Source organism: Melanerpes formicivorus, unplaced genomic scaffold, assembly GCF_026170545.1.
Source record: "Melanerpes formicivorus ecotype bairdi unplaced genomic scaffold, bMelFor1.0.p_v2 SCAF_66, whole genome shotgun sequence".
NCBI classification, from domain to species: Eukaryota; Metazoa; Chordata; class Aves; order Piciformes; family Picidae; genus Melanerpes; species Melanerpes formicivorus.
The window spans coordinates 3,708,245-3,735,236 of NW_027142418.1; the positions used below are offsets into that span (position 1 = coordinate 3,708,245).

Genomic DNA, 26,992 nt, shown 5'->3' on the forward strand with positions numbered 1-26,992 from the left:
TTCTGTTCTTGAGCCATTTTGCTTCACATTTTCAAGTCTTTCTACAGAGCCACAAACCAGATGTGCTCATTTTTAAATTACAGGGGGGGAAAAAAAAAGAAAACAGATTCTTGGGAACTGAAGGAACACAAAACCAAAACACTCAGTGTTGGGAGACCAGCAACAACATTCTGAGAGTTGAGAAAGCTGTAATCTACCCAACCAGTCAGGGGGATGAGAAGGAAAAGATTCTCTCCTCAGGAAACCTCCCCTGCTTAGCTCTGCAGCCTTGATGTGGGAATTAGCTACACAATCTCAAACCAAAACACTGCAACAACCTCCACACAGGGAGCATAGGAAATAGAATAGAATAAACCAGGTTGGGAGAGACCTTCAAGATCATCGCATCCAACCTGTCATCCAACACCACCCGACCAACTAACCCATGGCACCAAGCACCCCATCCAGTCTTCTCCTAAACACCTCCAGTGATGGTGACTCCACCACCTCCCCAGGCAGCCCATTCCAATGGGCAATCACTCTCTCTGTGTAGAACTTCCTCCTCACCTCCAGCCTGAACTTCCCCTGGCGCAGCCTGAGACTGTGTCCTCTTGTTCTGGTGCTGGCTGCCTGGGAGAAGAGACCAACCCCCACCTGGCTACAACCCCCCTTCAGGTAGTTGTAGGGAGCAATAAGGTCTCCCCTGAGCCTCCTCTTCTCCAGGCTAAGCAACCCCAGCTCCCTCAGCCTCTCCTCACAGGGCTGTGTTCCAAACCCCTCACCAGCTTTGTTGCCCTTCTCTGGACTCGTTCCAGCAAGTCAACCTCCTTCCTAAACTGAGGGGCCCAGAAGTGGACACAGGACTCAAGGTGTGGCCTAACCAGTGCAGTGTACAGGGGCAGAATGACTTCCCTGCTCCTGCTGGCCACACTGTTCCTGATGCAGCCCAGGATGCCATTGGCCCTCTTGGCCCCCTGGGCACACTGCTGGCTCATGTTCAGCCTACCATCGACCAATACCCCCAGGTCCCTCTCTGCCTGGCTGCTCTCCAGCCACTCTGACCCCAGCCTGTAGCACTGCATGGGGTTGCTGTGGCCAATGTCCAGAACCTGGCACTTGGATGTGTTCAATCTCATGCCCTTGGACTCTGCCCATCTGTTAGGATGCTCAGGATCACATCATGAAGTTTCAAAACCAAAAAGTAGACAGATAGATAAAATTTTATATATATATATATATTTCTTTGTAGGTGAGGAGTCTGCTTGAGCAACTACATTGGTCTGATTCCTCTGGAGGCACAAAGAATGTTCCTTTCCCTCCTGAGAGCACTAGAAAAGTTGGGTGGCAAAAAAAAACCCCACAGAACAGCTCAAAAGCAGCATTTGATTTCTGCAATGGATTGAAAGGGAGAAGTAGGAAGCTGGCTGGCTAATCTACACTCCCTGTGATCTTCCAAAACCTTACAGCTAGAGCACCCCAAGAAGCCCCAAACTGGAAGCTCAGGAGAGCTTCCCATAGACAGAGAGGCCCTGACCAGAATGAGGATGTGTCAAGACATGTCAATAGCCAAGGAAATGAACTGAAGCTCATAGGAGGAATGTGAGCTACTCAAAGCCAATGACAGTACCTCTGGTTGGAAAGCTCCTAAACTGGGGCATCCTTAATCCATGGCTCCTAAAGCCTCCAACCTGAAGCCAGTCTCTTCATAGCTGCCTCTCCTGGCTCTCCTCCTCTTTTGGCATCTTTGCTTTCCTTCTACTCCTTTGGATGTCCCATCTAGGATGGAAACAGGAGAGGAAAAGAAAATATCAGCATGGTAGGACAAAAGAGTTACTGGAGCTTCATTACAACAGAGATTCAGGGCAGAGGGCAATGATTTCAGAGGATCTCCGTTTATTCTTCTCTCGTAAGAGCAGCTTTGTACTTCTCTGGTGAAGAGTTTAACTGTGGGAAACAGCCAGTACCTACACTGTGGAAATTCAGTGAGACACAAAAATGTCACTACCACCACCATACAGTCCAACAGATCACAGACCATGGTGACTTCCACTTGCTTCATGAACAATCCTCTGTATTTCACTCAGGAAATGCACACAAAAAGGTGCTTTTTTCCCCCCCTCCTCTGGGGTATTTTTGCAATGCCTGGTCAGAACTAATAAAGGTCTGTTTATTAATCAAGAAAATTAAAGAAAATCCCAAACAAGCCCAATTCTTGCTTGCTGCTTAATCCTTGTTTTCCCTTGCACACATTCCTTCTGGAAATGAATCCAAATCTTTAGGGGACAGGCCCATCCAATGGCAGTGCAGGCCTAGGGAAACACAAGCAGCATTATTTCTTCCCAGACTGGACTGGTCATGGTCAGTTATACTACTGTGATTTCCAACCCAGGCTTGAGGTGAATTTCAATCCCTTTGGGAGGAGCATGCAGTTACTGTGGAACAAAGGGTCCTAGTAGATCAGATTGGTAACAAACACCACAAACTCATTTGTAGAAGTGCACTCACCTAACTTCTCCCTTCTCTGTACTTCCTGTCCACAAGAACAACAAAGCTCTCCTGTGACTCCTCACTGTTTTAGCTGATGTGTTACACCAAAGCTACCCTGGTAAGCATATTTTCCAGTACATACATGCAAGAAAGAGCAAAACTGAAACAGGAAACATTTCAAAGTAAGTAACAGGTTTATTTAATACTCTTTTACACAGATGAAGCTTTAAAAATACATGCTTGATGTAAGATTGTCTTTCCATTCAAAACCAGGCTCCTTTTAGAGTTCCAAAATCCAGTTAAAACATCACTAAAGTCTGGCTTAGAGCATCCAGAGCTGGCCATCCAAAACTCCCTGTGCAAACTGATGAAATTAAAAGGCATGAATAGCCCATGTTAGAGATGAGCTGCCCCTGTGTCATCTCTCATACTTGTCCTGGCCTATTGTTTAGCTGACTCAAGATTAGTCTTGCTGCAGCAGGCACTTACTCAGTGAAACAGTCTCTGCCAGCCAAAGCCCAGACAAGGGATGGGAGAAGGAGCTGGGGTGACTTTCTTGGGCTTCACCTGAGGCACAGCCCCTGCATTCAAGCCTCAACCCATCGTCCCATGTGTGCGGCCAGTATGAAGAGGACAAAGTTGCTTTAAGTAAGGAATGATTTTAAAATGACACTGATCAATTACATTCATCTCCAAACTGTGAAAGCTGGAATGTTAATGTTGTGGCTTAGTAAATTTGTGAGGCCTCAATCCCCTGGTACTGTAGCAGTAAGTTAATGTAATCCCAGTCACCTGGTCATCTTCTGAACCACGTTCTGCTGCCTGTCCTCATGGCAGGATTGTCAGCCCCTTCTGGACACCTGAGTGCAATCAAAATCAGACTCTCTTTCAGTACCTCAGATCAAGGGGTATGTTGTTAATTTCTGTTCCTAGCTGATTTTGAAGCATTGGATATCTTGATGTTATCTATCAGGATTGCTTAATGACATCTGCAAATACTAACAACAGGCAGCTAAATCAAGTAACAGATACTGTTCCCTGTTGGAATGAACCTAGAACATCTCCAGTGTCAGGGAGATGCTGTGCACACACCTCTCAACTTGCTCTCTCTTTCCCCCTTGTAAACCAGAGCGTGGTTACAGAAAAGCCTGTAGTATTTGACTGCTAAACACCACTGCATTCTTCTTCAACAAAACAGAGTCACTGAAATGTCTGACCCTGGATTTCAGAGAGCACTGAACCAAACTGTACCAGGCAGGTGGTGAGAATGATCGAGCTACATCCTACACATCAACTGCTGCCCTGCACAGCTCATGGGAAGGACATGGTTCAGTGGTGGACTTGGTTATGCTGGGTTAATGGTTGGACTTGATCATCTTGAAGGTCTCTTCCAATCAAAACATTTCTATGATTGTATGTGCAGTTCACTCATTCATAGAGTCACAAAATAATTTGAGTTGGAAGGGACCTTGAAGATCAGCTAGTTCCAACCCCTCCTGCCATGGGCAGAGACACCTCCTACTAGCCCAGGTTGCTCAAGGCCTCATCCAACCTGGCGTTGAGCACTTCGGGGTGGGGGGGCATCCACAAGCTCCCTGGGAAACCTGTTTCAGTGTCTCCCTACCCTCACTATCAAGAATTTCTTCCTAATCTCCGGTCTAAATCTCCCCTCTTCCAGCTGAAAGCCATTGTTCCCTTATCCTATCAATACAAAAGTCCCTCCCCAGCTTTCTTGTACCTTCAGGTACTGGAAGGCTGCTCTAAGGTCTCCCTGGAGCCTTCTCTTCTCCAGGCTGAACAGCCCCAGCTCTCTCAGCCTGGCCCCACAGGGGAGGTGGTCCAGCCACCTGTGGCTTCCTCTGGACCTGCCCTGAGAAAAATCACAAATCCTGTCTCACTGCATGCAAAAGGCACACAGTAGTAAGCATTTTTATTAGGGGAAAAAGAGGTTTCTATCTGTGTGACCAAATGCTTGTAATAGATGTAATAAACCTTGACACCATCTATCACCTCAAAGCATTCCCAGCTTAGGGCCAATACCAATATACAACCAGTGCTCCAGTAAGGGTTTTCCATGGAAAGTATGCAAGGAAAGGGGAAGTTTAGAAAATTAAGGATGCAAAGGAAGCTGAACAGCAACTTTAGGAAGGTAGGAGGAAAGGCATTAAAAAACAAGCTGAAAGAAATTAAAATGAATTGTTAGAAAGAAAGCGGAAAGAGACAAATAACCTTTTTTATGACTTAGGTTTCGTGTGTCTTCTGAAAAGTAACTTCAGTTCTTAATAGTGCCAAGGTCTGGCATGGGTTGACACAACTGGAAGACAGGCCACTAGCTCTGGCAGTGACTGACAGCACCTCCCTGAATACATGGACTGCCTTTGGGTTTTCCTTTGAAGTGCAATCCCAGAGGCACTGCCTGCAGAGTGAGAAGGTGCATACAAAGCATAGCACAGGGACATCTCTAAAGCCTCTGCTGCACCAATTTCTACAGAGCCCCCAGACTGCTCCTGTGCAAACAAAAGGGCACTGGTCCTTTGCTCAAGCCAGTAAGAATTAAATGCACCACGTTGTTAGCCTGTCGGTGAGCACTATGAATAAATGACCCAGACAGACATCCAGCTTGTCACATTCCTCTGATGACAAGAATTCCTGACATGGCTTTTAACAGCCAGCTCCTGCAGTGACATCACCCAGGGCTGTGTCCAAGAAGGAACTGCAGCTGCAGCAGCTGCCAGTTCCCCCCACCCTCCGTGCCATGTCTGCCTGCTGCAGCCACTGCTCCTGACGCCTTTGGAGACGCTCGGCAAAGAGCCAAACTTCACTCCAGCTCCTCCTATTTCAACCAAGTATTTATAGACCATTATCATTGACAAGTATCAGTTGCAGGAAAGGAAACCCTGAAACCTACCACGAATCTCCTGTGGTGCAAATACACACTGCTGAGAGCAGGGAAGGAGGGCCATTAACACAGGATGAGAACACAGCTCTTTTGTTTGCCTTACTTCCCAAATAATAACGGAAAATTCTGCTCAGACCTTTTCCTTCCCCTGGTCCCCCTCCCTCCCCAGAGCAGGAGTGAATTAAGAAAGCTTTAGAACAACAGAACACCTCCCAAGGCCTAATTGCAATTATTTCATTCATAAATAGCTTGTGTAGAAATGTGGCTCTCCTGTTGTAAGGAAACTTCGGTACTTGTGCTTCCAAGGATTCAGTATGGTTACTCATAATGGTGAGGTTGCCTTAGATAATTAAACCCCTCTCATCTCCTCCCCCCTCACAAAAAAAAAAAACCCAACACCCAAGCACACCACCAAAACAAAGCTGCAAGTATTAAAAGAAAACCCAACAGCCCCTATTTAGGAAACAGCAACTCAAACAAGAGCTGCCGGTGATGTCATTTCATTTATACTTGGCCTGAGTCACAGGTTCCTGAGGAAGTGGCAACACCTACAGAACTACTGCATAAAAGTCAGACTCTGGAGCATGCAATGAAAATACAGACACCTAAAGACAAAGCAAAGCCCTCAAGTAAAATCATAACGACCCCATAGATTTCCTTGCCCCTTGCACTAAATCTGTCACTAGGGATTAGTTTTTCACAGAATCAGAGAGCCAGCAAGGTTGGAAGAGACCTCAAGTTTCATCCACATCTCTCCCTGACCAGTGTGGCACCAAGCACTGAGGGTGGGGAGGGGACAGTCATGAGGAGAGAAAAAAAGAGAGGGGGGGGGAGACACCAATTTACTATCTGTCAAACACTAGAGTTCAAATGCATTCAGAGTGGGACAGACTTGGAACTTCCACAGCCCTGCCTTTCTTCCAAGCCTGCTGACATGCTGTGGAAACAACTCAGCTGCATTTCTTCACCCAGTTTCAGCCCATACTGCTTTTGATTTAGGAAGGCAAACCACTCCAGCAACAAGAGGCCAGCATGCATTTCACGTGCAGCAAACTCCTTGCAGGCATGCACGGACTGCAGTTCCTTAGGATTAGACCAAAAGAGGCACTGAGGAAACCACTCCTGGCCTCCTCCAGAAGAATGAAACCAGAGCGACGTCTCTCCTTTCTTACTTACGTAGTGCACCACAGTGTTTCACTACCAAATCAAACAATGAATCATTCTGCTGAGATCTCACAGAAATCAAAGGTCCCCCTGCCAAAAAGCAAGCTGAAGTCACACACAAGCCTAACTTTTTGGAAGCTCAAAGGCTACTGCAGTAGCAACCCACAGCCAAGGAATGTAAGAACCAAAAAGAACTGTGTGGGAAAGGAGCGAGAATTACAAAGGGTGATTTTTTTTTTCCCCCCCCAGAATTGTGCTTTTGATTTGCAGCAGTACAACAGGACACGTGTGCTTCTGTCTTTTCCTGTTAGCCTGCTAAAATATTTTTTTAAGGGGGTAATTTGAAATTGTTAGCATTCAAAATGAAGTGCACGTGTGCAGGCACCCTTCAGCTCCACAGGCAAAGCCCCTGCGCTTCGTATCAATGTCCTACATAAACATCTATTCAAAGAACAAGAGGAAACAGGCATTTAGACTGCTACAGTAGGTGGAAAGACAGTGTGTACTCCATGCCAGCCAGGAAACATAACAGGCTTGTTTTCAGCACTCCTGACTGCCCCTTTTCATCCCCAAGCCCAAGGAAGCGCCTGCAAAATGCTACAACTGCAAGGGAGTAGTGGCCTGGCTCAGGCCACAAAACCATGGCTCTGTCTTTCTGCAGAGTCCAGGCCACCAGCTGAATGGTTCTGAAAAATCTTTTCAGGGAATGTCCTAAATAATTACATCCAATTTGAAAAAGTGCTGAGGCTAAGTCACAACAGACAGATAATGTCAGTTATTGAGGGCAACAATTAGAACCTGAAATTATACATGGAGTCATCTGCAGCCTTATGCTGTGGTGAGATCCTTTGAACTGGGAAATTAGGTGAAAAAATAGCTGCCCTAAGATACAGAATACCTTGAGGTACTCAACATCATTGCCACTCAGGCTTATTGCTATTAATTCTTTGGGGACTAGCTTAAGCCTCCCTCCTCCAGTGCCACTTTCCTTGGCCTGGTTAAAATAACTCTCAAGCGACTCACCCCATAGACTTCACTGCCACCTGGACCAAGCACCCATCACTGGCTGATAGAAGAACACTGTTGAAATTCCAGCTATGTCCTGAAGAGAAATGTGGCTACAAATGAGCCTGAGCCACAGCTTATTTTGGTTACTGCTCCAGGACTTCAAACAATTGTCAACAGCACTTCAACAAGGCACCAGGTCGGAGCGACAGAGAAGACTAAGAGTGGATCTCATAAATGCGGGTGTCAGGAGGATGGGGGCAGCCTTTTCCAGTGGTGTCCAGTGACAGGACAAGAGGTAATGGGCACAAAGTTGAACATAAGAAGTTCTGTCTAAACATGAGGAGGAACTTCATTAGTTCAATAGTGATGGAGCACTGGAATAGGCTGCCCAGCAAGGTGATGGAGTCTCCGTCTCTGGAGAGATTCCAAACCTACCTTGATGCATTCCCATGTGACCACCTCTAGGTGAACTTGCCATGGCAGGGAGGTTGGACTCAATGATCTTCAGAGGTGCCTTCCAAGCCCTACATTCTGTGATTCTGTGAACAGAACAGCTTCTTTGACCCAGGGATAAATGAGAATATAAAACACATTCCTTGCCAAATACTATATCCAATTTCCATACATTTTAGAGTTAAGGAATTAAATAAGGGTTGAAGAAAAAGAGCAGGGAGTCTTAACATCTCTGGGTAAACCTAGGAGCAGTGCTACTGCAAAAGCCTGCAGTCTGTACATTCATCAGTCACTGCTCACAATGAAGAGTCACTGGGACAAAGGTATCTATGAATGTCAAATGGGAAAGAAACCACTGCCAACAAATTGTTAGGATGGTTTATTTCAAAAAGCATCAAGTGCTGCACAGGTCAAACAATTAAATTTATAGAAAAGGGACAAATGAAGTGGAAGTAGAGAGGAAAAGCCTCCACTAATTTCAAACCTAAAGCATTACCTCTGTGTTGCTGCAGCATTTTAAACCTTCTGGGGATGGACCGGGCACTACAAGGGAAGAGAGCTGGAAGTGAAACGGGACAGGTAGGTTGGTTATTTATAGGCTTGGAATTTACACACTGCCAAACTGGGACAGTCCCAAGTCCTTCCAGAATTTCTGTCCTTGCAAACAGTTCATGCAGGTGCTCTAGAAGAGAAAAGGTGCATGACACCTTCTGGAAGGGAAGTTTCATTTTGGCAGGATATGCACGAGCACATCTGCACTGAAAAGTCAAAAAATATTAATGGTAATTGTAGAAAAGAATTAATTTGGCCAGAAACCATTGACTTGAAGGACAGCATGAGACAAGCACTGCAGAGCAGCTGGCAGAGGGACAAGAAGGGCTGACCGTGGGTTAGCTTGCAACATATTTCTCTCTTCAGGAATGTCAGCTATCCTTCCTATTCCTGGAAGAACAGAGAGTTAGGGCTCTCCTTGAACTCCTAAGATGTGGTTATACCCTGAAGGGGAGCTACACAAAAATATCCCCATGGGCTCTGTCACAGCTCTTAATGATTCTGCAAGGAACAGGCAGCGTTGTTCTCAATCAGCAGCACAAAAGCTGCTATCAGGAGCTTGGTGATCTCACACATTTCTGGCATTAATAGCAGAATCTGCGGTGCGATGAACCACCTATAGGATCTGATTCTGCTGGCTTTAATGGCACTGGGTAATGATAAAATAGTGATAAATGACAAAAAGGGAATGCCCTAAGTGAAATTTATTCCCAGTCAAAAGGCTATGGCAGGTGAAGAGGACTCAGCAGATGGTGAAAGCAAGGATGAGAACAAGTGAGGGCTTTATAGAAGAAAACTCTCCCATGAAACCTCAAGGCCCTCACTTCCATGAATGTGGTACTACTCTACAACAAATTCCAGACTACAGCCAGCAAACACACTGAAGAGATGACACTGAAGAATTCCAGTCAGAAGTGTGAAAGCAAAAGAGTCAAACCATACCAAGTTTCTGTAATACTGTATCTGTAACAAGCACAAAAATTATGTCAGCAGCTCTCCATTGAGATGTGTGGTCTTCCAACACCATCAAATGTCCCCAGATGAGATACCTAAGTGTCACAGTTGCTTTCTGTGAGGTAGTCCCACCCTCAGTGCCATATAATGCCCTTACATTTCTGTGAGATACTTTAGGAAGGTAAGTAGGTTCCTCTGAGGTTGCTCATTCCCTCTTCTCAACATATTTAGTTTCTACCTTAACAGCCATGGTGACTGTTGGGCTCTACAATCAAAGTGTGGTTTTAGGCTCTTTGCTGATGCCTAGGAGGTCATGGCAGCACAAATAAGACTTAAATCCTACCTTCTTCATGAAGAAAGGCAAAGTCTAGCTTCTTACACTAAACACCAGTAACTGGAGCTGAGGGCTGTGCCAAAATCCTGCCATTAAGTGCACACAAGCCAGTAAACAAATGTGCTTATCTGTCACTAGTATTTGAATGTGCATTCCTTCATTTGAATGGATTCTCTTGATTTCCCACTCAGTAAATGCCTAGAAATCGAGTAAAAGCAAAAGCAGCACAGTTCTGGTCTGCAAGGAGAAAGAAAACAACATTATACTCAGACAACGGAAGTTATTCCAAGTCAAACTGAAGTGTCTCTGAACATCAGAGACATCTGGGAAGCACATGTACAGGAAACAGCTCAGCCTGAGAGAATTGAATCTTACTGAAACTCCAGAGGTAAGGAAATATTGTATTAACCCTGAGTTCTGAGCCTTTCCATCTTGTACACTCCTGCACTTAAACAGATATGTCGAGGTAAAGCTGAGATGTCACTTTAACAGGAGAAGCAGTTTCAGATATTGAAAACAATTAATGGCTATCAGATTCCAAGTTCTAGACAACTCAAAACTCCAAAGAGACTTTGACACTCCATGGTCAGCAAGTCCAGAAGATAAAAATGCAGGTCATTCCCTTTAAACTAGCCTGGTAGTGGCTCCTGATTCCAGCTGACTGCAGCAAGGCTAACAATGGAAATCATGTTTGCTCAGAACTAATTAGTGCTGTTAATAAGCTGTTTCAGCATGGCTTGTTATCAATCTTATTGTTCACCAAAAGATCAGCTTCCTATGATTATTAGACATTCAAAAAATACATTTCAATCCTAGAGATGTATATAGTACAATGAAGCTAGCTAAACAAGAATTCCCTTAGGGCCACTGAAGAAATCATGTAAATATAATGACGAGAGTTAAAATAAATGGAAATAAAAAGCTATTGTAGACACTTGTTGCAAAGCTCACCTTGTTTCCATCAATTTTTTAAGATCACAATATGAGTGCTGCAGACATCCTTGCTCCTAGGCAAGCCTGACCTGACAGACCTCCTTCTGATGTGGCACAGGAAAGAAGCTGTGAAATAATCTACACCAAATATTAGAATCATAGAATTGTTTAGGGTTGGAAGAGACCTCAAGGATCATCTAGTTCCAACTCCTGTGCCATGGGCAGAGATATCTCACACTAGAGCAGGTTGCTCAGAGCCACATCCAGCCTGGCCTTAAAAACCTCCAGGGATGAGGCTTTTACCACCACCCTTGGCAACGTGTTCCAGTGTCTCACCACCCTCATGGGGAAGAACTTCCTAATATCCAGTCTGAATCTACCATATTCAGAGAGTCTATTATATATTCTACTACATTCACAGTTTATTTTAAGGAAGGGCTAAAAATAAATGGATTGACCAACTGATTTTGATAATGTAGATAGGAAATAAAGACGGCTTGGCAGGTAAAACTATTTGCATTTTGTCTGAGTCAATCATTAATGTCCACAACACAAAGCTACAACAGGGATTTCAAATATATAGTGCTAAAGATCTATTCCAAGATAAAACCCAACAGATTTCACTTTCAATCTTGCAGTAACGTACTGTGATAGTTTACAGATCCATTTTTTTTCTTGTTATCTCCTAAGCTCAAGGACTCTCAAGCTCCTGTTTGTGCTAAACCTTTGAAGCCGTTCCTGCTGCAGCACACTTGAAGAAACCTAAAATTGAACCAACATGCAAAGCAGGATTGCTCTTTTTTAACACGGGATGTATGGCAGCATCCAAGAACAGCAAAGGCAGAGAACCAATTTCTTATTTCAGGTAAGCATTTCTCTACAGCTTTTGACTAAATCCAGGAGTCTCTTCCCCAAAGTGATTTTTGCTATGTAACAGAGTCTTCTCTAGACTTCAGGGAAAACTAATCACAACAGAGATGTATTTTGGGTCTTTTCTGTGTAAAAAAGTCAAACCACTTTTTTTTTTCTTTCCATAGCACGAAATGATGACAAATTGATGGAGAATAACCCTCCCATTGACACAGGCAAGAGTAATCCATTGTGCTGGAAACCTGGACTCCAAACCAGCAAGCAATGCGGTATAGGCAGTAGAATCATAGACTCAACCAGGTTGGAAAAGACCTCAGAGATCATCAAGTCCAACCTATTGGCTAACACCTCCTGATAACTAAACCATGGTTTCAAGTGCCACATCCAATCCTTTTCTGGACGCCTCCAGGGATGATGACTCCACCACCTCCCTAGGCAGCCCATTCCAATGGCCAATTACTCTGAGAACTTTCTTCTCACCTCGAGCCTAAACTTCCCCTGGCACAGCTTGAGACTGTGTCCTCTTGTTCTGGTGCTGGTTGCTTGAGAGAAGAGACCAACCCCCAGCTGTCTACAACCTCCCTTCAGGTAGTTGTAGAGAGCAAAAAGGTCTCCCCTGAGCCTCTTCTCCAGGCTAAATAACCCCAGCTCCTTCAGCCTCTTTTCTCACAGGGCTATGCTCCAGACCTCTCCCCAGCCTTGTTGCCCTTCTCTGGACATGTTCAAGTGTCTCAACGTCCTTCTTAAATTGAGGAGCCCAGAACTGGACACAGTACTCAAGGTGTGGCCCATCCAGCGCTGAGTACAGAGGCACAATGACATCACTGCTCCTGCTGTCCGTACGGTTTCTGATGCAGGCCAGGATGCCATTGGCCGCCTTGGCCACACTGCTGGCTCAGGTTCAGCTGTTGTCAACCAGTACTCCCAGGTCCCTTTCTGTTTGGCAGCTCTCCAGCCACTCCAACCCCAGCACCAGTAGGTGCAGGTTCTTACCTACTCCTGCTCTCCTTTAAAGATGCAGTTTAACTCCCTACAGCAGAATATTCTCAATAAAGTCCAACTAACAGGGCACGAATCTGGAAAAGATGAAAAAGGGTGTTTAGACATGCTGCTTGGACACTCCTGGTGCACAAGCAAAGTGAAAACTGGGACAAATAAACCACCAAGGTGTTCTTAAGTGGCGTATTTTATACATACGCCGTATTTATCAACTGGGAGGAATAAAACCAAAAGACTAGGTTCAAACACAGCCAAGTTGCTTTAGTTATTTACACAATAAAAATGAAAATGCCAAGAGTTATATCAGTGACAGACTGCTCTTAAGGTGAAGATGTTAATGTGCAAATGTGGAGTATATTTCTGTGTACTCGTGGCAGTCAGAATGGGTCAGCAATCATTAACGCGTCGGCCGACAGATCAAAGGCGGCACCGCGGTCCAAAGCAGGTCATCTTCCACCTTGTCCAGCTGGTTGTCAGACTGTTTCATCATCACTCATATCCCAGATCTGCAACATACACAGACAAAACAAAACAAAACAACAAGAGAGAAAGTGTCATTTTAGTTTGTGGAGTTTCTATATGCTTTTAATATACCTTTATAGAATCAGTTTTACTATTTCAAAGGAGGAATAAATAGCAACTTCTGGAGTGCTGACGAGCGCCACTGGAGCTTTCCATGAAATGCAGTGCTTTGCTCTTCTGCTACCAACCCACACGCCATCCATCACTTGCAATCTCAGGGATATTTTTAAACATGTACATTTCAGCATTTGTTCCAGATTGCTTATTTGTTATTTATTATCATTTACAGTAAGCCCTAGACCAAACCCCAGACATTTTGGTTTGGTTTGCTGACTCACTGGCACACACTTAATGTGGGTAGTAACTTGTAATAAATAGCACACTTCACTAAGCACAGGAGAAAAAGACTTCCATGAAGAATCTAATTGTTCTTCCAACACATTCTGCACTCAAATATTAGATCTCATAAATAGCAGCAGAAAGACAAGAAGCTATATAGAACTTTGTACTTTTCTGCTGTTTCAAGACATTTAAAAACCACACAGTTGGTTTTTTTTTTCCCCTGCAGTACTTTTACTTTGCTACTTGCCCTTGTTCAGTAAACAGTTATAGACTGGCTGGGGGAGGGGAGGGGACAGTGAGCTTTTTCACAGAACATGAAGGAATCTTGTGCCCTTGGGAACACACCAAGGTGAGAGTTACACATTCATACCAGTTACCATACCAGAATGCATAATCCAAGGAAGAATACAGGGACTTGCAAGCAGAACCATTCAGGGGGGCAGGGAAAGCATAATCTTAACAAATACTACAAGCTTGCTTTACTTTCTTTTTTTTTAACAGAAATGTGGGTGCTCTTAAAGACTCTTAATGAATTTCTGAAGGTTTGGCTCGTGGGAAATATCCTCCTGCCACTTGACAGGGCTTACAGTTGCTTGGGATCAGAACCAACACAGATACTCAGTTTTGAGCTGGATTTAATAATATCATAATATACATTTTACAGTATCACAGAATCCCAGCATGGTGAGGGTTGGAAAAGAACCTCTGGAAATCATCCAGTCCAACACCCCTGCTAAAGCAGGATCACAAAGTACAGGAAGGTTCAGAATCTCTCCAGAGGAGACTCCATAGCCTCTCTTGGCAGCCTGATCCAGGGCTCCAATGCCCTCATGCCAAAGACATTTCTCCTCCAGTTCAGATGGAACCTCCTGGGTTCCAGTTTGCCCCTTGTCCTGTTGATGGGCACCACTGACAAGAGTCTGGTCCCAGCTCCCACAGCCTCTCCTCACAGGGCTGTGCTCCAAACCCCTCCCCAGCTTTGTTGCCCTTCTCTGCCCTTCCAGCAACTCAACATCTTTCCTTAACTGAGGAGCCCAGAACTGGACACAATACTCAAGGTGTGGCCTAGCCAGTGCAGTGTACCGGAGCAGAGGCTCCTGCTGGCCACACTATTTCTGATGCAGGCCAGGATACCAGTGGCCCTCTTGGCTGCTTGGACACACTGCAGGCTCATGTTCAGCCTACTGTCAATCTGTACCCCCAGGTCCCTTTCTGCCTGGCTGCTCTCCAGCCACTGACCCCCCAGCCTGTAGCGCTGAATGGGGGTGCTGTAGCCAATGTGTAGAACCCAGCACTTGCATGTGTTAAATCTCATGCCCTTGGACTCTGCCCATCTGTCCAGCCTGTCCTGGTCCCTCTGCAGAGTCCTTCTACTCTCTAACAGATCAACACCTGCCCCCAGCTTGGTGTTGTCTGCAAATTTACTGATGATGCACTCAATGCCCTCATCCAGATCATCAATAAAGATATTAAAGAGCCCATCACTGATCCTTGGGGGATCAGTTTGACTTTGTCCCTAAGCTCCTCATCCAAATGTCTTTTAAACACCTCTAGTGCTGGTGACTCCACCATCTCCTAGGGCAGCCTCTTCCAGTGCCCAAACTGACCGGTACAACCAGCACAAGCAATCTGATCTCTAGAAAGGCAGCAATGAGTACTGACCTGTAGATTTAATAACCTCCTTCAAGACACAATCTAGCATGTCTGCAATTTGAAAACAGTCTGAAAAAACAAGCAACCCTCTTCCAATCCAACCTCAGAAAACACATAAAAAAAATCAAACATTCCTGTGCAGTGCTACAAGCTGTGCAAAATGAAAGCTCTGAATGGCAAGGTTTTCTCAATTCCTAGAAGCGTTGCAAAATGGTGGTGTAAATCCTCATGGAAAATACTGAAGGAACAGTTTGTTTACAAAAGGGGGGGAAAAAAAAGAGTTTTCATCCTGCCCTAGATGAGCAGCTTGGAGCTTGCCAAGGCAAACACAAATGTCCAGCTCACCAGTCAGGGTCAAGGATGTGGAAAATAAATACAAACCCCAAAAATCTTTAAATAGAGTTTATGGTATGATTCAAACTGGCAAAGAGCAAGAAATCCAAAGCTGAGACTGATGGCCCAGCTTTGTCTGCCTGAAAGCAAAGCCCACGGATTGTAACCCTTAAAAACACACCTCTGTCAGAGCAGCACAATAAATACCTTCAAAAACATACCATGAAGTGATGCAACGGTAAAAGTGAAAGAAGCCTGAAGGATAGCACTGAAACAGTGTTCTTTACTCAACAGATAAACTAGGAGTGCACACAGCTGCTTCGCTCTGTGCTTTCCCAGCAGCTGTCCTGATGTGCACAGTGAGGGTTAGAAGGCAAGTACAGCCTCTGGCTGGTTGGGTGGTTCTTACAGAGGAAGGCTGGTAGAGATGCCAGTTACATTCAGTAACATTATGCTGTGGTAACAGTTCCACCCAGGAACCAGCTAGTTGCTCCCTAGCTCCTGTAAAGCTCAGAGAGCTTTTTGCTTTACGCATCTGAAGCAGGAGGCTTGCTTTGCTCTAACACCCCCCACAACACCACCAGCAGCTCCACCAGTGCTACAATACCCTTCTGTAGAAACTAAATCACAGAATCACAGAATGGTTGGGTTGGAAGGCTCCTTAAACACCATCCTGGACTCTGTCCTGTGCAACTTATGCCAGGTAAATCTGCTCTGGCAGAGGGGTTGAACTAGATGATCTCCAAGAGTCCCTTTCAACCCCCGTTATTCTGTGAGCTAGCTTCAATCCCCCCACCATGTGCAGCAACACCTCCCACCAGACCAGGTGGCTCAAGACCTCATTCAACCTGGCCTTGAACACTTCCAGGGAGAGGGCATCCACAAGCTACCTGGGAAAGCTGTAGCAGTGTCTCACCATGCTCACTGTAAAGAATTTCTTCCTAATATCCAGTCTAAATTTACCCTGTTCAGGCTTAAATCCATCCCCTCTCATCCTGTCACAACAAGTCCTTGTAAAAAGGGAAGAAAGTAGTTCCCTCTACTTGGCCTCAAGAGTCAAAGAGCTGCACCCCAGAGAGGGCCTCAAGCAACTGGAAGAGTAACAGTCCGAGCACATCGCTCATCCCACAGCTGTGCCTCCTCTGTTATTTAGGCTACAGAGAAACTGGTAATGAGAGGGTGAAAGTGAAACAAAGCAGGACAATGAAATTCTCTCTTATCTAAAGCACAGCTCTCTTCCAGGAGGCTTTTGACACAGAAATATTTGCAAAAACACCGAGCTTCACAGGTATGTCACCACTACATGCTCATGAGTGATTTTTAAGTGCCTAGAAAATAAACTATACATTTTCATTCTAGGAAAACTGACAGCTTTGTAAGACAGGTTACACTTCATCTATCACAGCAGTCACAACCATAAAAAAAATCATAGAATAGAATCATAGAATCAATAAGGTTGGAAGAGACCTCAAAGATCATCAAGTCCAACCTGTCACCACAGACCTCATGACTACTAAAACATGGCACCAAGTGCCACGTCCAATCCCTCTTGAACACCTCCGGGGATGGTGACTCCACCACCTCCCTGGGCAGCACATCCCAATGGCTAACAACTCTCTCTCTGTGAAGAACTTTCTCCTCACCTTGAGACTAAACTTCCCCTGGTGCAGCTTGAGACTTTCTCCTCTTGAGTTTGGGTTAGAAGAGACCTTAAAGACCACCTAGTTTGGCAGGGTCATCTTCAACTGGATGAGGTTGCTCAAAGCCACATGCAATCAAATCACACCTTGAACGCTTCCAGGGAGGGGACATACCATTGTGTGCTCAACCTTGGTAAGGTAGTAGCTTAATAAATGGTATGCAGAGGGGAGAGAACGTGAAATGAAAGGGATAAACTTCATATAGCAGCTAACAATTGCATGTTAGCCTAAATACGATCAGCTACATAGGATTGTGCAGAAGAAGCTGTGATAAACATCAGCACCAACAGGTAAATTCTAGTACATCACAGGCTCTTAGGTAAGAGAAACACCCATCTTCACAAAAAGTCCACAAAACCAGCATAGCCTGACCATGCAAACTTTGAATACTGCTTTAAAACAGAGAAACTTCTAACTGGGGAAGTCATACAACTGAGACAGGCATGAAAGCCAACATGGGAAATGACAGTCACAGCAAGAACCTGACACCCAAACCAAGCTGCGAATTTGGATCTTGTCCTCACTTCTGTCCTCCAGCACACCTGGGTGAGTCAAACCTGAGTGCAGCTAGAGGCAACAACAGGAGAAGTCATAAAATAGGCAGATAATAAAGCAGCTGTCAAACCCAAGCCAGCCTGCACAGATCTGGACACCTGTCTCTTCAAATATCTGCTTGCAGATTCAAATGGTTTTGGAGAAGTTCTTTAATTTCAGATGCAAATTAAGTCTATTCAGGATAAAAGTAGAATACCCACAGATGTTTTCTTCAAATTACACGTATTATTTTAATACACAGTAATAAGAATAGAGACAAAACTCCCTGTGTATGAACTCTTCATTGATTGATTTTACACAGTTCTAGATTGCATGTTCATGGAATTGTGGACTCATAGAATTGCTTCTGTTGGAAAAGCCCTCGGAGATCATTGAGTCCAACCACTGACCTAACACCATTATGGGCCATTAAACCACGTCCTGAAGTGTCATGCCCACACACTTCTCAAACACTTCCAGGGATGGTGACTCTATCATCTCCCTGGGCAGCCTGTTCCAATACCAATTGCAGCAAGTAATTTTTTTTGCTAATATCCCACCTAAACCTCAAGCCACTTCCTCTCATTTTATCACCTAATACTAGGGAGAAGAGACTGACCCCCACCTCACTCCAACTTCCTTTCAGGTAGTTGCAGAATGCAATGAGGTCTTTCCTCAGCCTCCTCCTCACCAAAGAAGAATTAGGAAGTTTTGTTTCTCAATACAGCTTAATATTTCCCCTTGTAGTGATGGCTCAAAACTGAGCACAGTGTTCAAGGTGTGAATGCTGCTGAATGGAGAGTTTTGCATCGCCTTCATACAACAGTAACACCTGGTACCTGAAATGCAACAGTGGTTCCAAACTTGGCGTTCACCTGCCTAAGCAGGTAGTGGCATCACATCTTAGAACTCACATATGTAATTCAAATAGATGACTACTGTTGATCTCACTAATAAACTTGGAAGAATACAACTGTACCCTTCAGGAATTCTTCAAAGCTTCTTGCTAGCGTGGATCCAGCAGGATTTGCCTCAAAAGCAGCTACCTCATTAAGAGAGACAAAACAAACAAACAAACAACCCACACACATGCTATTTTCTCCACACACCTGAGACACATTTACATACACGTGTGCCAAAACACTGCTTAGAAAATGCTGGAGTAGTTTTGTTACACAAACCACAGTGTTTATGCTGCTATAAATGCTCCAAATACAGTGAAGAGTAAGTAAAGAGTAAAATTCTACAGGGGTTAGGGTGAAACTTAGAGGATACATAAATCAAACAGCAGAGCTGAGTATCGCATGAGAACACAGGACTTCCCTGCTCAGTTAGTGCTTATCATACATATGGTCTTTGATTATAAGGGCATGTAGCAATAGGGCAAGAGGCAATGATTTTACACTAAAGCAGGGTAGATTAGACGCTAGGAAGAAGTTCTTTACTATGAGGGTGGTGAGACACTGGAACAGGTTGCCCTAAGAAGTTGTGGACATCTCATCCCTGGAAGTGTTTAAGACCAGGCTGGATGAGGCTTTGAGCAACCTGGTCTAGTGGAAGGTATCTCTGCCCATGGCAGGAGAGTTGGAATTAGGTGGATCTTTAAGGTCCCTTCCAGCTTGATCCATTCTATGATTTAGAAATGGACACTTATGAATCTAAAATGCAAGCAAAAGCATACATTTAAATTTAAAAGAACTAACTTAGAGATATAAAATATGACCTTTTTGATAGCTATTTGAAGTTAAACATTTCCACAGAAACACAGACTGTTAGGGGCTGGAAGGGACCTCGAAAGCTGATCCAGTCCAACGCCCCTGCCAGAGCAGGATCACCTATACTAGATCAATTCACAGAATCACCAAGGTTGGAAGAGACCTCAAAGATCATCAAAGTCCAACCTGTCACCACAGACCTCATAACTAAACCATGGCACCAAGTGCCAGGTCTGATCCCCTCTTGAATACCTCCAGGGATGGTGACTCCACCACCTCCCTGGGCAGCACATTCCAATAGCGAACAACTCTCTCAGTGAAGAACTTTCTCCTCACCTCGAGCCTAAACTTCCCCTAGCACAGCTTGAGACTGTGTCCTCTTGTTCTTGGAACACATCCAGGCAGATCTTGAACATCTCCAGAGAGGGAGACTCCACAACCCTCCTGGGCAGCCTGTTCTCTACCAGAGAGGCACTACACCAGAAGTTTTACCTGTCTAAATTATTTAACAAAATGTGTGTCTCTACACATACTTGTACTAGAAATGAACTAGGCACAGTGTCACCACACCTGGTGTGACTGGTCCAGTATTCTTGGTCCACTGGCTGCATCTTTCAGGGATGGCAACAGAATTGACATTGCAACTCAAAATTCATTAAATGCCTGCAAGTTCTAACGTGCACCTTTTTCAGACTTCAGTGTATAGACTGAGGGATAATTATGAAGTTCAGCACCTTCCTTTCATCTTGGATAGCTACCTTGAGATGAAGCACTACCCTTCATCTTACTGAAACCCAAAACACTTCAAGCATTTTGCATATTCAACAATTCCTTCTCCACCCCCCTTTCCCACAGGAAAAAAAAAAAAGCCATAAATTAAGTACCATGATGAGCAGCGCTCTACACCAACATGAGCATCTAGCTTTGTTCAGGATTTATACCTCCATGCATGTCAGAGCCTGCACAGTGCACTCTGTGGTGTTTTCTTTGCTATCTAAGAAACCAAGGTCATGCATGTAAAGAAGGATCCACTCTTGCTCCCAGTGGCCAAAGCTTTATCCTACAGCAATCACAGTGGTTCTCTGCCAACAACTGCTCATCCTGGCTACACCTAACTGCTCCTCTACAACAGATTTCCATCTCTGAAGAAGGGTAAAGCTATTTTTTCTTTTCAGAAGGGGCTGCTAACTTTCTATAATTCAACCAGTTTTGGATGTGATCTGCAGAATTGATTCAGCAATCACCTAGTCTTCTAGGAGCTTGAGACAGGGATCACAGTCTTTTCCTGAAAATGTCCTCTTCCAAGATGGACTTTATACTTTGACCTGCCTACATCTGAGCTATTACTGCAGCACCTGGTCAACAAACTCACCAAGCCTCTCAGCATGTGGGCTTAGTTGGCTCCTACCCTTGAAGTTTGCTGATGACACCAAGCTGTGTGGTGCAGCGGACATGCTAGAGGGAAGGGAGGCTATCCAGAGGGACCTGGACAGGCTGGAGAGGTGGGCACAAGCCAACCTCATGAGGTTCAACAAGAGCAAGTGCAGGGTCCTGCATCTGGGTCAAGGCAATCCCGGGCACAAATCCAGGCTGGGCAGTGACTGGCTGGAAAGTAGCCCTGAGGAGAGAGACTTGGGGGTGCTGGTGGACAAGAAGCTCAACATGAGCTCTCAGTGTGCACTTGCAGCCTGCAAAGCCAATCAGATCCTGGGCTGCATCAAGAGAAGTGTGGCCAGCAGGTCAAGGCAGGTGATCCTCCCCCTCTACTCAGCTCTGGTGAGACCCCACCTGGAGTACTGCCTCCAGTTCTGGAGCCCCTATTACAAGAGGGATGTGGAGGTGCTGGAACGTGTCCAGAGAAGGGCCACAAGGATGAGCAGAGGGCTGGAGCACCTCTCCTATGAGGACAGACTGAAGGAGTTGGGGCTGTTCAGTTTGGAGAAGAGAAGGCTTCGAGGTGACCTCATTGTGGCCTTCCAGTATCTGAAGGGGGCCTACAGGAAGGCTGGGGAGGGACTTGTCAGGATCTCAGGTAGTGATAGGACTAGGGGGAATGGAATGAAGCTGGAGGTGGGGAGATTCAGGCTGGATGTGAGGAGGAAGTTCTTCACCATGAGAGTGGTGAAGCCCTGGAATGGGTTGTCCAGGGAGGTGGTTGAGGCCCTGTCCCTGGAGGTGTTTAAGCCCAGGCTGGATGAGGCTCTGGCCAGGATGATCTAGTGTGGGGTGTCCCTGCCCATGGCAGGGGGGTTGGAACTAGATGATCCTTGTGGTCCCTTCCAACCCTGACTGACACTATGATACTATACTATGATAAGTCAGACTACTTTCTGAACATCTTGTAGAACTGGCATCTGAAGATTTCAAATACTTTGAAAGATATATTTCAGAACAATGCTGAAAGAGGCAAGCAAACACTACAGAAAGTATTTGACTACACTGCAAACTTTTAGCTAGAAAGCTTTTTTTTTCAAATATCCTCTAATAATATGTTCCAAAGAGGTGTATGAATAGTAGCACTGGTCAGTAATTAGTCCCCTCTGTTTTCCTAGCCATTCTCCTAGGTATTCATCAGAATAGTATATGAAAACATTCATTTAAAGCATTTTTTTTTTTTGACATGACTAACAATCAATGAAACAATACAATAAAAGAAACAAACAAAAAGAAAATGTACACTCAGAGGTTTTCAGTATAAGAATGCCTCAGACACATTTCCTTCCATTGTTTCTTGCTTTACAAGGGAGAAAGAAAAAAACCAACAAAGCAGGGAAGCAAGCAAATACAAACCCATTTCTCTCCCCCTCTGGAAGAGCTTTGGAGCTGAAAGGGCCATTTCTCATGCCACAGAACTCCAGCTGTTGGAAGTATGACATACACCCAAGAGGATGGTTTCTGCTACTAGATCTTTTCCTCAGGCTCTTAAGAACTGAACCCAAACGAATGTGAAAACAACCAAGCAACCACCCCCACACCAAGCAGGTTTGAGGATTGCCATTATTCTGTGTGGGGTTTTAAACTTCATTTTACTACCAGCAAAAGGCAACTATCCAAACAGAATGTGTGTTTGACTGAAGGCACAATTCATGTAAATATTGTCAGAGTAATGATTAGATTGCTCCAAACCCTTTGACTGAAATGAAAATGAAAACGTTCTCGAATAGATCTCATGCTCCAGTGTGATCTGGTATAGGTGATCCTGCTCTGGCAGGGGGGTTGGCCTGGATAATTTTTTTGAGGTCCTTTCCAGCCCTTGACATTCTGTGGCTGCAATTCTCAGAACAAATACCACCATTTATAGCTCTGAGCCAATGCCATTCCAAGCAGAGAGGATTGATTTGTTTTGCTGTAAATCAGCAGCTTGTCACGTTCCACTACATCTTTTTAATTCACAGGTGATGCACAACTGCTGTGAATCAGCTTTCAGGTCACACAGAATCAAACATTTGATAGCTACTGGTTAAAAGAGAACAGCAGTTTAATGACACAAGCTATTCAACTGACATCAGAACTAAACAATTCCAAAACAATAAAGAGATTATAAATCATGATACTTAAGGTACATTCAGTGTTCTAACACTAGGTCATGGAATCAAAGCCTGAGCTCAACTGGAGGATACTTTTGAAGATTATTTGGTCCATTCTTTCACTCATAGCAGGGCTAGATCAGGTTGCTCAGCATCTTCTCCAGCTAAGTGTTAAACATTTTTGAGATTTCACAGCCTAAGAATCCTGCTCCAGTGCTTTACTTTGCTTCCAAACATAAGACTAAATAATCTCTTGAAATAAGGATGATCATTGTCACATTAGCCCATACTCATCACATATCCATAAGTATATCACTACCTTCCTCACAATGGTTATTTGTGGCACCTGTATATGGGTGAGAGAGCCAAACTGTTCCTAACAGGAAGAGAAGACTCATCTACTTCTGATCTTGAACAACTCAAAGATGCTGAATTATACCTGATACAGCAGATAACCCTTCTATTCAGAAGAAAATCAGATCATAACTAGATAGCTGGTCAGATGGGACATCATGTCATACCTTGAAGGGAGACTGCCAAATACTGTGAAGAGCCTTCAGAACTGGAAAAATCTCCCTCTTGTTTTACAGAAGCCAACAAATCCAACTTCTACGAGTTAAGAAAAGCTCCACAGAAAGCTCTGAAGTTGTATTGACTTATCTAAGTACATAGACCACTTCCAACTGAGAGAATCCCAGAGCAATAAAAAGTCCTGTTGGAAAATCATCTAACTCTGATATATGTTTCAATCCTACACCTATGGCATTTTCTTATCAACTGCACTCCATTTTCACAAAGTGGAGCTGGAAAAGTTACGCATTGCTCCAAATACATAGTCTCAAGCTGCACCAGGGGAAGTTTAGGCTGGAAGTGAGGAGAAAGTTCTTCACTGAGAGAGTTGTTAGCCATTGGAATGTGCTGCCCAGGGAGGTGGTGGAGTCACAGTCCCTGGAGGTGTTCAAGAGGGGGTTGGATGTGGCACTATGTGCCATGGTTTAGTCATGAGGTCTGTGGTGACAGGCTGGACTTGATGATCTTTGAGGTCTCTTCCAACCTTGATGATTCTGTGAAATAATTCTGAACCCAATACTATGGACCCTTTTCACTTCAATTCCCATGACAAGAAAATAACTGGCAGAAAACCCTAACACAGATTTCCCACGTGCAGTTATGTCATCTTACGTGCACATTTTGTACACATCTTTAGTGCAGTGCACCAGACAGAGCGTTTAAGTAATAGAAAACTTGAAAAGCAAGAAAAGTATTAATTTTCCCTTTTTTTAATCCAGTGACCTCACTAATCTTCTCACTGCTTCCATGGAGATCCATGTAGTGTATATACAACATTTCTATCTCATAGTGGAGGCATCAAGAAATCATGGAGAACTTTCTCCTCTTATGCAGTGAGAATGCTCCTCATAGTCACAAACTCAAGTTCTGCAGAGACCAACTGAAACTAAAAGAATAAAGGAAGTTGGTTTCCAGTATTAAAAACATAAATGACACTGCAATGATCAGATTTATTTCACTTATGTAGTTTTAAAACTTAGAGAAGATAAATGCAGTTACATGCCAGTTTCCTTGGTCATTAGTAAAATCCTACCTGTCACATTTCCCATTTTGTTTATCCAATAGGATAAAAACAAATAGTACCCAGGAAAATGCAAGCCTTGGTGTAAAAGCACAGCTGGTACAATATTTAGGTACTAAAGGTTCCAGAAATACAACAGGCAGATCAGGATTATGGTTCAGTTCTACTAAACCCCTGTTGCTTCAAATGGATGGAAAAGGAACACAGCAAAGCACAAGGTGCACCAGCACTGAGAGACCTCACACAGCAGCATACAGCCTCACTCCTCAGCTGTTTGCCATGCCCATACATAATGCAGCTTTCTAGCCTCAGGTTCACTTAACCTATGCAGTGACTCAGGAAACAGTTCTGATACTATATGTCCAACCCAGAGACTGCTTACACAAGTGTCAGGTTTATTTTTATAATGCTTCCATTAATAGGGAAACAACTGAACAAACACAAATCCTGATGATACTGCACGGAGGTTTTGTGCTAGGAGAGTCCTGGATGACTCAGGGGATTCTGCAGCCCTTTTCAAGATTGCTTTTGATTTTCTGACCACATAATTTTGACATCTGCAGAACTAAGGGATCATTTGTGAATACTTATATGTGTCCTAGCCAGCAAATCTTCTTTAATTGCTCTTTAATTCTCTCATTTCCCCTTTCCCTGCCCCTAGACCTGCTTTAACAAAGTTGGAACCCACTTCCTCTCCTGTAGGCTTCCCATTTCCAGAATGCAGTAAGAAAATGATGGTTTAAGAAGCTCCTGATTGCAGGTGAGCCTCGTTTCAGCCTGTTGGCACAAAGATATTGAAAGATGGTATGACCATACTAAGTGATTTTGTTCCTTTGACTACAGCAAGTTGCTCACCCTTTGTCTTCAATAAAAGAAAGACATAGAGGGTTCAGAGACAGGCACTGAAGCTGATGAAGGGAACTTAAGTTGTTCAGCCTGAAGAAAAGGAGTCTGAAGAGAGACCTCACCCTCTAAAACACCCTGAAAAGAGGTATTTCACAGCTGTGGTTCACAATTATGCTGTCATCAACTTCCCCTTTCTCTTCATTTTGTGACAAGCATGAGCCAGCAGTGTGCTCAGGTGGCCAAGAAGGCCAACAGCACCCTGGCTTGTATCAGGAATAGTGTGACCAGCAGGACCAGGAAAGTGATAGGACCCTATACTCGGCACTGGGGAAGCCACACCTTGAAGACTTGGTTCAATTTTAGGGCTCTCACTCCAACAAGGACACCAAGGTGCTGGAGTGTGTCCAGAGAAGAGCAGTGAAGCTGGTGAAGGGTCTGGAGAACAGGTCTGGTGAGAAGCCACTGAGGGAACTGGGAGTTGTTTATGTCTGGAGAAAAGGATGCTCAGGGGAGACCTCATTGCTCTCTACAGCTCCCTGAAAGGAGATTGAAGCCAGGTGGGGGTTGGTTTCTTCTCCCCAGGAAAAGTGATAGGATGAGAGGAAATGGCCTCAACTTGCACCAGGGGAGGTTTAGGTTGGATATCAGAAGAAACTTCTTCCCTGATAGGGTTCTCAGCCACTGGAACAGGCTCCCCAGGGAGAGTTTTAAAAGAAACATGGATGTGGTGCTGAGGAACATTGTTTTGTCCCAGACTAGAGAATGGTTGAGCTAAATTGATTTAAAGGTCTTTTCCAACCAAAACAATTCTATAATTCGATGAAAATCAAACCCACTTTGTTGCCTTCATTGCTTGTAACTGAGTACTCTGAAGAAAAAGAGGAATGAACATAACCACACCAATATAATCTATCCAGTACAAACCAATCTTTTTGTTCCAGGGCTGTTTAGTCTTGCCCAGCTCAGAAGAGCACTGCTGCAGCATTGCTATGGTACCACACTGCACACCATGCTAGGGAGCTCTGTATCACAGACAACAGCACAGATGTGCCAGAGCAAAGGCTTCCAGTTCCTGACAAGCCAAACAGCTTGTTTTGGCTCAGAATGTTCTTTCCCCCTCCCACCAGGGATTACTTTGATCTTTTTGCTTATTATCTGCCTGCAATTACACTGAGTTTATGGGATCAACAGGGACCACAGAAGGAAGATGTTAATCCAACTGTGAGCAACAGAGTGAGAAGCTACTTTTAAAAGTTTAATTGCAGGGCAGCAACTAGAGTTAGCATGGTTTGAAAATGGGAATATAAACCAAGGCTGTTATATTAATTTTCCACAAAACTCCTCTTAAAACAAGCAACAGATCTCCTGCACTAAGGAAATACAGAATCATAGGATTGTTTTAGGTGGAAGACACCTTTAAGATCATTAAGTCCAACTGCTACCCCCAGAGCTGCCAGAGCACCACTAAACTGTGTGCTTCAGCATCACACCTCCATGGCTTTGAAACTCCTGGAGGGATGGGGGCTCCACCCCTGCCCTGGGCAGTCTGGCTCTAGGCCTTGGGCCCAAGGTCACACCAGTGGCTGGTGGCCTCATG

The 26,992-nt window shown here is 44.5% G+C and overlaps 1 protein-coding gene across 6 annotated transcripts in view; it reads right to left on the reverse strand.

Annotated features, from left to right (window-relative positions):
• The window catches only part of ATG7 (autophagy related 7), a 129,197-nt gene that overhangs the window by 7,852 nt on the left and 94,353 nt on the right, over positions 1-26,992 (reverse strand). For 5 of the 6 annotated variants that reach the window (XR_010990365.1, XR_010990367.1, XR_010990369.1 and 2 more), the window contains one exon: positions 2,655-13,138. Coding sequence is in view for 1 of the 6 variants with exons in the window: in XM_068162683.1 (XP_068018784.1) it covers positions 13,106-13,138 (33 nt within the window). In the remaining 5 variants the exon portion in view is untranslated. Of the gene's footprint in view, positions 1-1,606; positions 1,756-2,654; positions 13,139-26,992 lie in introns of those variants that run through there. The other variant, XR_010990366.1, reaches the window with a different exon arrangement.